This window comes from Apteryx rowi, unplaced genomic scaffold (assembly GCF_003343035.1).
Source record: "Apteryx rowi isolate R43461 unplaced genomic scaffold, aptRow1 scaffold_388, whole genome shotgun sequence".
Classification (NCBI taxonomy): domain Eukaryota; kingdom Metazoa; phylum Chordata; class Aves; order Apterygiformes; family Apterygidae; genus Apteryx; species Apteryx rowi.
The window spans coordinates 427898-437994 of NW_020450396.1; the positions used below are offsets into that span (position 1 = coordinate 427898).

General features: G+C 38.5%; 1 protein-coding gene across 1 annotated transcript; it reads right to left on the reverse strand.

Moving 5' to 3' along the window:
* Positions 1 to 219: 219 nt before the first annotated feature.
* STEAP1 (STEAP family member 1) lies at positions 220 to 6906 on the reverse strand. The gene is made up of 4 exons (XM_026074411.1): positions 6802 to 6906; positions 4135 to 4647; positions 2473 to 2637; positions 220 to 830 (listed from the first exon to the last, which is right to left on the reverse strand). Exons 1-4 carry the CDS (start codon positions 6892 to 6894, stop codon positions 573 to 575), a joined length of 1029 nt encoding a protein of 342 aa, XP_025930196.1. The 5' UTR covers positions 6895 to 6906; the 3' UTR covers positions 220 to 572.
* Between the last annotated feature and the right edge of the window lie 3191 nt (positions 6907 to 10097).

Genomic DNA, 10097 nt, shown 5'->3' on the forward strand with positions numbered 1-10097 from the left:
TCCCTGATTGTCTTAAGTTCAGTAGCTGGTGGGCATGCAACACGGCTTCTGTCTTGCCCATGTGCTAAGTTCTCCCTTCTGCAGAGTCAAACATGTAGGATGCAGGGTGTATGGGGGATCAGGATGGTAAATATCCAGTTGTTGTCCCATTATAATACTGAGACATAACCAGGCGACAAACATGGCTGTGGGAAGCAGAAAGCATTCCTGAGTTCTGCAGTGTACTCATTTATTTACTTTCTGTGGTCATCTGGAATGGTGATTTATGATTACTTTTGCTTACAATTGAAATATGATTGAGGGGATGAAGCACTTGGATTTTAAAAGCACTGAATCAGGAGAAAGAAATGAGCAAATACCAGAACATCAAATAGATTAAAGTGTAAAATGAATCTTTCCACTGGCTGTCTCAGCAAAGGTCCAAATAGCATAAAATATTCCATACACCTAAAGTGGAAATGAAAAGTACAAAAGAAACATCTAAGCAAAATATGAAAACAGAGCTGGCAAGCGAGCATTTCACAGACCTGAGCATATTTACGTGCAACAGACAAGAAATGTCCACATTTTATCTACAGTCTGGAAGTTATGCTGGTTTGATTGGTTTGTGTGTTAGCTTCCCAACCACATCTGATCTTTTGTATCCTCCTCCTAAAACACGGGAGGAGCAGTATGCATTTACAGAGCAGGACAACAATAGGAAGAAAAACTGCTATCATAAATGAAGGTGGTGTGTACCAGATAAATTGGTTAACATCAACCCACTTATTCCAAGCAAACACCAATGCATGAACTGTGCATAGCAGCAGAGCTAAATATCCCATCTTGCTCTGAAAAGAGAAAGAAAACATCGTTATTTTTTTTTTTCCAAATTTGGCAAAAGATTACTCTGTTAAGCAAATCTAGAAAGCAGGAAGGGCATCAATAAACATACTGAAGACAAAGAAAAGAGAATGTTGGCTTTGAATTAAATCTCAGACCGGTAATTCAAGATTCCAGTTGTACCCCTCTATGCCACCATAAAAGAAGAAAGATGAAGCACATTTTTCTACTATCGCTATGATGCTGAGCTAATATACAGAAGAGATCACAGATTATAGACTATTCCCAAAAATGGATCAGTTCCTGTTATCAGAAAACTATATCAGCAGATACATGTCTAGTAATATGACAAAAACAATTACACAACTATAGGAGACTGAAGTCCTTCATTCCACTTACAGTGATAGATTTGGCTTAGGATATTTACAAAATTTAGGAGTAAAGGAAAGTTCATGCTAGAGGTGCTAGTAAATTTGAGTTTCTTGTGGATATAACAATCTTGATATTGTTAAAAAAATGTAATTACTCATTAGTGTAAAGTCAGGCACTGCCCTTCCAAGTGCTAAATGTCAAATCTACAGAATCTGATTTTCAAGTATAAAAGTTACTTGTTTATAAAACTAGTCCAACATATTAGTATTACTCTTTGGGGTTTCTTCACCATGCTAATTTAATACTGAAAGCAATCATGCACTGGGAGATTTCCTCCTAGAACTGTCCATTTATATTCTCTCTAGGGCTGACAAACTTTTCTTACAAGTGATGCACTTCATATAGTGAACAGAATCCCAAATCACTAATTGTCAGAAGACATATATTTCAGATCTACTTTTCAAATTCAGACCATGTTTTCAAATGCCAGGTGATTAGTATGTCATTGAATTTTCAGATTTTGGTGTTCAAGGACCTAATTCACCACTTGCATAACTCTAGTGTCACTATATTGATGTCAGCAGAGCCACCCCTGATTCATATTATATATGATACAGGGGAACTAAGGTCAAACCAGATACTTAGGTGAACGAAACAAGCATATCCGCAGTGAATTCAGGACTGGCTGGATTTGATTATCTATCTATTTTGAGACGTCTCCTTCTTAGCATATGCTTTTTTTGAGGGGGTTATGAAGCTAGTTACACCACAGATGGAAATCCTGTGCATGTATTAATGGGCAGGAATTTTCTCCTGAACTTTCCTGCTGCATGTTACTGCTCAGGCAGTAATGAATAGCCAAGGGAGCAACAAGCAGTTCCCCTTGTGTAGTGTTGCACCTACTCCTGATTCAGCAGGGCACAGGGCATTGCTGAAACATATAAAACTGATGACTGAAATGCCTTCAGCACCAGAGATCTTTGACCAAAGAATAGGTCCTGAAGGGAAAACTGCTGCTGGTCACCTGAGCAGGAGCTAAAGGATGGTTTGCAGTTCTCTCTCCCACTTTATGCTGTGAACCAGATGATCAGCCCTTTTTTCCCAACAAAATAACAATGAACTGAACATTCCTTGCAAAGCAACTCACAAAAAATACTGAGTAAACTTTTAGACTGGTTTCATTAACTCCTCCCACTTTTAACTACTGATGACCTTAGCTGATAATATACAGTCTACAAATGAGGACTGATGACATGCAGTGATGACATTTATGTGTACCTGAATGTAGTGGAACTCCCTCCAGGTCAAAGAGTGACTGACAGATGGAATCGATGCTATTGCCAACAATGTCAGCAAAGCAAGTCCCACAATTCCTAGAGACACATAAATCTCCATTCTCCAAACATCATGTTCAATCCAGGCATTTTCTTTTTTCTGTTTGATCTGCCACAAGAATGCCACATTTAAAATGACAAACAGGCATACTTAGATGATTCTGTGAAATATAGCTATTTTCACAATAATCATCAGGAAATAAGCCAAGGAACATACTATTTTTGTTTGTTTGAATGTCCCTGATTGTAACTTCTATCTACTTCTGATGGCAAGGTCTCCACTAGCATCTGCAGAGCAAAGGAGGGCTTTTGAGTGAGAAGAATTTACAGACTTCATCAGTGGAGGCCCAGAGGAGACTTATTCTGGGGCCTGTTAGTCTGCCTTCACAGAGGGGGAAATCTTATTCTTTGACAAAAGAAAAAAATTCCACCTATGGCTAAATACCTTATCCGGCAGATTATAACAACAGGAAATATATTAACAGCACTACTTTAAGGAGCTAATTCAACAGGCATTCTTAACTACTTTGTTATTGTGCCAGGATAGTCATTTAGCTCTATTTTTTCAAAACCACCACCTTTGTACATTCAGCTGCACTGAATACAAGGGTTGGTATGGATGAAAAGGCTGTGAATTTAATAACCTGATGTCAAAGCTTCTCCTATTTATGATGACTTGCAACAGTCCTTTGAGGCTACTAGTGACCACCATAGTGTGGTATGCTCCAAACATGATCATTTCTTGATCTGCACTTGAGGACTGGAATCTCAAGGAAATATCTAGTAAACTACTCAGGTCAGATTACCAGTAAGACTGATTTGCAGATTTTTCATCAGTTTTGACTGTTTACAGAATTCCTAAGAAGCTAATAACATCCTACCCTCTATGCTGTAATAAAAATGTACATTTGCAATTTATACCTTATATTGGAATATTACTTATTCCGGAATACTCATGGCACTCAAGGTAACATGCAAATACTAGGAACTCTCTAGTCATGTTAGACCTTAAGAATGCTTTGTAAGCCAATTATTGCCCATGATTCAGAAATATGATTGAAATTCTATGTTTTAACAAGTTAGGGTTCATTAGTCAAACTGTGGCTGTGTTCATCAGAGTTCACATCAGTGACAAATGCAAATTATTGTGATTTATGTCAGCCCTCCTTCATTGATGGCTAATTCACTTGACAAAGATGTCTAAAAATGGTACGTGCAGCAATTTTTGTAGATAGGTAGATTCTACTGGCGCAGAGAGGATTAATCCACACTAAACTAATAGTGTGCCAAAGACTTAAATGTTCCTGTGAGGCAGGTATAATTACAGGCATTTTACAGTTAGCAAAAATACCCAAATGAAGAAAGTGACTTATTTAATACAAACTGGCACAGCTGTGATGACTCTTGATTCCCTATTACATGCCTTAACAACTAGGTCCTCCTCCATCTCTTTAAGGTGCAAGAGCCTAAACAGTGCTCTGTGGGAGCTGCTTCAAAGTCAAACAAAGGCAATGAAAACAGCTTTCCCTCCATCCAAGTTTGTTTGGATTAACAAAACAAGGATTCTCTCAACACAGAAGCATCAGCATTTGTGAGCCCATCATACCTGCTGGAATGCCCAGTTCATCAGCTTGTATCTGTATGATCTTCTCATTGGATAGCATAGGCTATAGCAGGCGTGCATTGTAGCGAAGAAGAAACTGAGAAGTCCAAATTGTTTTCTTGATAACATCCATCTATCCAACCACTGGGGAAACCTTTTGTACTTGGTGCCAGAGTACAGCTGGAAACCAGCAGCTAATATTCCTGGTAAATATACCAGTGCTAAAAGGGTAATTGAAACCACTGGTAAAACTTTGTTTATGATGAGAATTGGAATTTTATAGAAAGCATTTTCTTTTCTGGTTATAAAAGGATATATGACATCTCTCAGAGAAGTGTAAATAAACATTAAGAATGAGATCACAGATGCTATCTTCATTGGCAGGTGCCATTTGGGGAATAGATCCTGCTTGCAGTGCTGTTCTGAAGAACATTCAAACTCACCAAAATGGTGTGCTTGATGTAGACTAAAAAGTGCAGCTGCTTCTGGTGTACTGGTGACTTGCATATCCATGTTCTGGAAAGGACAGAAAGTAAACACCAAGTGTGTTTAAAAGAAGATTAAAGACTTCAGTAATCACAGTATTCACCATCATGGTGTTTGCACAGAACATCACTGAAACTGTATACCAAACAACAACATACATGATTAAAGACAAGGTAGCTTGAAAATACAGTTTCAAGCAGCATGGTCAGTAGCTGAGTAAGGAAATTTAAGTGTAGATTTCTCATTCTCCATTCATTATCTGTTGTGATTTGAAAACAGATTTTCATTCCAGGAAGTTAACTATACCACAAGAGAAGATTACATTACAGGAAGATACCATTACAGCTTATGATATGTGCTACAGTTCAAGAGTTCAGCTACAGACTTAATAATGTAACCCAAATAATATGCATGGTAACAGACTCCAGAGACATAACAATACAATATTTCATTCAGATAGTAGCATTTTAATGAGACTTAATTGTGGGAATAGGGATATAAGTAGAAATGTTTGGGATCCACCATACTGGACCAGCTGTGCATGTATCAGCTTCAATTCCCATTCTCCTCTTCCCCCCTCCCCAAATATAATAGTGTCTTCACTTAACTTTAAATAAAACATGTGAAACTGCGTCACTTCATTTTAAAAAGCTGATTTTTCTGCTGCCAAGCAGGCATGGTTTGATCCTAATCTCACAGAAGATCTTGGGAAAATTCTGATAGAGTTTAGAAGGAGTTAAGTTAGTACAAAATTTTAGTATAATACTATAAACTATTTTACATTGAGATAATACATTTAAAGACTGTCCTGTAGTTACAACTCCTGGAAGAGGTACATGACCAGTATACATACAGAATAAAAATGTGTACCAACAGCAGAACATTACAGTTGATGCAGTAAACAGCTGTCCATGGGTGGAAAACTGAGAATTCATAACATTAAATAATAAATATGCAATTCCTTTAATATTTCAGCAAAACAAAGTATAAGCTGAACTAAAGCTGCAATGGTGCAGCTTTAAAATGGCTAATGTGGCACATGTCTAGATCTCCAGAAGGAGGAGTGTCACTATTAGGTTTGAAGCAGGTAATTGCTTGTAGTTTGAAAGTTGTAAGTTGGCATTCTGCTAGGATACAGGAGATCTTCCTATCTCAGTCATATTATCTGGCCTTATTCCCAAGACTCAAATATCATAGTGAAGCTGATTAGAGAGAGTCAATTCGAACATGATGCACAAGGTGCTACATGTAAATAATGCCAGGGTAAGTGCAAGTCTTGGGTTCGCCTTCACTGGTACGGAGGTGTTTTGTTTTGTTTTATTTTAACGGAGAGATAACAAATATACACTGCTATCATGCTCTACAATCCGTAATAGAGCCTAGTAGTCTGTTTCCCACACATCTGTCTGGCTTGCCTTCTGTGCCTTACAGTAAAATTAAAGGGCATCGTCTTCACTAGGATTTGATAGCTGAATAGCTAACACGTTTATCTGATGACAAAAACATATCCTTGTAACAGTGAAGGTGTAGCCTAAGAAAATCTTATGCTCTAGTCTGTGAAGAACGGTAGAGTGCAGTCTATGCATTACAGAGACAGAAGTTTATATAAATTATAGCCACTGAGTTTCACCTCTGAACCCAGTTTCATCTAGAAATTCCTGTTTCTTGAAGTGATAGTTTGTAAAGAAGCCTAATTCAGTATTCCATAGTATGTGCAATAGTTCACATCAGAATAGGAAGCAGTGGCTTGAACTACTTCTCTGCATCAGCAGTTGTGAATGCAAGTTCTGTTGGAGTGGATGTTCTTTTGACCTTTTGTGTGGTGTGGAAAACTTACTAAATGTGATGTGGCAATTCTGAAGATTCCTGCAAAGATAAACCTTATATTCCTGTACAAAAATCCCAAATTATTTCTGTGAAGCTTCGCTCACCTGGTAGAATGCAACTAGATCCTTTATGTAGCTTTTAGCTGGCCCAAACTTTGTGTATTTTTTTTAGCAGGGACTGTGACTAAATAGAATGAACTGTTCCTTATCTTTTTCTCTCTCTGTCAATATTGTGACAAGACTTAAGAAGTATTGATGATATGCCAGTGTTAGGGAAACACAGTGTTTCTGGACAAAATTGAATGAAAGACAGCAATATTCTGCATGATATATGAACTGCTTTTTACAGAAGCATTACCAAGTTGCTAAGGTTTCCTGTATTTCTTCTTGGCTTGATGCTTTGAGCTGTGTTCAGATCAATGGTACAATTATCACCTTCCCTCTTCTCCATTGCGGAAACTCCCTGCAAAACAAACACAGGATGTAAATTGGGTTTTGAAATGCACTACTAGAACTTTGGGGCCTACTTTCCCTCAGAATATTTTGTTTCCCCTCCTCCACCCATTAGCCATAGAAGTTATGATAACCTGGGGGACAGAAAGTCTGTGCTCTGAGAAGAGGGCAAAAGAGCTCAGCTGTTTTTCTAAGTAAAACTGAGACGAACAGAGGATATGAATCAACAGAACAAAATCATTGATGAAAAACGCTATTTAAGCTAAATGCCCATGTCAGCAGAGGAATGAATCAATGAATTTAGGCTGAAAGTTTTAAAGTATTATAGCAATAAAGTTTGAAACAGCTTTTCAATAAAATGGCAGGTAAAATATTATGAAGGTGGATTTTGATTATTTCATTAATGTTTTTCATGAACTTGTGTTTATCATGGCAAGGGACTTGCTGATGCAAGAAACTCATTCAAATCTGTGGTTCCTAATACGTTTTAATGTCAGTCTACTGTATAGTCGTCACTTCAGAAATATATCTGCCCTTTGAGACACTCAGAAAACTCCAGTTGCAGCTTCATTCATTCTGTTCCAAGGTACACTGCCAATAGTCATCGTTGATCACCCACAAGATGCAACAGAAATGATTCTAAGCTACGAAGGGTCTAGAGAAAGCAGCAGACAGAAAAAAGGAATAAAATAGGAAACAAATAAATAGAATAAAACAGGAAACAAAAAGGAACAGAGTAAAATGAGAGAGATGTTTCTCTCTTAAGATAGCAGGAGAGAGGCTATCTTGAAGTCTTGCAATGGCTGTAAAATAACTGCAAGGGTACCCTGCAACAGTTCCAATATGTGCATCACTTGGTCACACACAGCATGAGAAGATGCACTAGCACTACATCACTGGAAGCTCAGGGTCTTGTACCAACATATAACTTGCTGTGGCTACCTTCATTAAGACTAGGCAGCTCCTCAGTTTGGCCATCCTACAGCTAAATTTTGATCTTTTTATACCCATGAAACCTTGGGGAAATTGTACTGACAAACTGGAATTTGATGCTTGTCTATTTTTTTTTTAAACTGTGTCTGGCTTTTTCAGTAGATAAGTCCTATAGTCTTGTACTTTCTGGTATGAGAATTTACTTTCTGCCAGACAACCAGACTTCTGATGCCTAAGTATTCTTTTCCTAACTGTTTCTTTTCTGATTTTTCTGTCCTCCTAGCAAGCTCTCCCTTTAGGCATAACCTTTCAGCCAAGTATTGCAGAGTAGGGTCAACAAGAGCTTCTGTCTGAAGGTCAGACTATTAACCCTTTGCTATGCTAGCTAATGGATGGTTTGCATATCCTGTACACAAGAAAGCATGAGCTGATGAAGGCATAGTTCCATTCTTTCCTATTCCTAGGCCTGGTCCTAGCGATTTTATCACAGACTGCATGATATCAGATAACCTCATAAAATCTCAGCCCTTGCAGTCCCAGGACTAGTTAAGAATCTCTATTTCTGTATATTTTAATGACCTACCTTTCTAGGTGTTACAATGACAATGAATAGCTTTCAGTGTAATACACTTACTCAGAAACAAAGATAACAAAAGTGAACTCCAGATCTATTATTAACAGAACTCAGAATATTTAGGTCAATCACACTATTTTTGAGGCCTACCCTTTGATTTTTAAAGGTTTGAGTGGACAATAAGGATGTGGAGAACTCTTAGACTTACTTTTTACTCTCTCAGGATAATGTGACTTACTTCTAAAGATTGTTAAACAGCTTACGGCCCACATCTTTGCTGCTTTACATTTTTTCTGTACTGATCTCAGTTAAACTTTCGATTGTTACATTCTACATGAGCTTACAGAGCAATCCTGTTATCTTCAGAACTGTCTTCTTCCAGCTACCATACTATATCCTTCTAATGCTCCTTTGTGGATGCAACTGTACTTGGATGTCCAAAAGCATATTCTAGATCAGGAAGCTCTGTGTGGAGACACTGATTAATGCACCTGATTTGCATGCTGCTATCACTCTTAATTTAGAAATGAAGAATTCAGTAACAGCCTCCAGTTAAAGGTTTGTATTGATAAGGATGTAGTAAGTCTCATGATACAAAAAAAAAGAAAAAAAGAAAAACCCCAAGCAAACTATCAGCTAGAATGCCAGTTGCTGATCCTAAATGTTGTTTCCTGAAAGAACCAATGAAGCAGCTATGTTTAATAGTATGTCAAATACACTGTTAATGGTTTATACTGCAGAAAACAAAAAGGAAAGAAAAAAGGGAAAGAACATGTTAATGGATGCATGTGCTCATCTAGGGAAATACAGGTTACAGCTGTGCAACTATGTGCAAGGAAACGTAGGTGCTGAACTGTACTAGTTCACTCGGCTTCTCAATCCAGAGTTAACATAAAAAATTATTTCTTGGATACACCCAATAACAAAGCAGTAGCCTTGGAAAATCCTGAATGGAAGACACTTGTAATTCCACTTTTCAGTGCCTATGAATTGTCAGAAAGGAGTTATCTGCAGCATGCCCCTCTTGGGAATACATCTGAAAAAAAATTGAGTCCTGTGAGAGATAAAAACTGATCAGTTATGGTCCCACATAAGCCACAACCATTACAGAAGAAAACGACTGTGGTAGCATCCCTCCTCAGTGCACACCCGCCCTTCTTGGGGAGGCAGCAGCACAACCAGCTACATCTGCGAACCAGAGTGGAGGACGTCCCATAGTGGAAAGCCACGTTTCGGATGCTGGGAGTCACTACTGCTTTTTGTAGCAACAAAACTGTCTCCTTGTAACGCTGAATCGACAGGAAACCAAAGGCCTTGCTCTGAGAAAACATCTCCTGCGATGAGAGGTTTTCCTGAGCAAGGAGTTTAGGAGCCGGCTCCATGGAGAGAATAACCAGGATATCATAGTGAGAATGCAGTGATGGAAGAGGCACGGGATAACGGCTTCATCTCACTCTTTCAGCACCATTGGAAAACTACAGAGTGAAACTTTTAAGAATAAGCGCATTGCTTTGGCAGTGCCCGCTGCGTTGAGTGGAAAGGTGTAAACGCTACAGGCACGAGTAACTTGTCCTGCTCCTCTGCTTATCCAGCTCTTAAAAAATAAAAATCTGCTGAGCTCTGTGGAAAACCTAATAAAAAACCRGAGGATCTGGAGCAGGCGAGCGCTGCTCGGTGCCTCTCGGCGCTCAGAG

Coding starts and splice junctions, on each gene's coding strand:
- STEAP1 (XM_026074411.1), bottom strand. CDS start 6,894: ATGGAGAAGAGGGAAGGTGATAATTGTACCATTGATCTGAACACAGCT. Junction 4,648..6,801: donor CAGGAAACCTTAGCAACTTG/GTAATGCTTCTG, acceptor TGTCCTTTCCAG/AACATGGATATGCAAGTCAC. Junction 831..2,472: donor GGGAGTTCCACTACATTCAG/GTACACATAAAT, acceptor TTCTCTTTTCAG/AGCAAGATGGGATATTTAGC.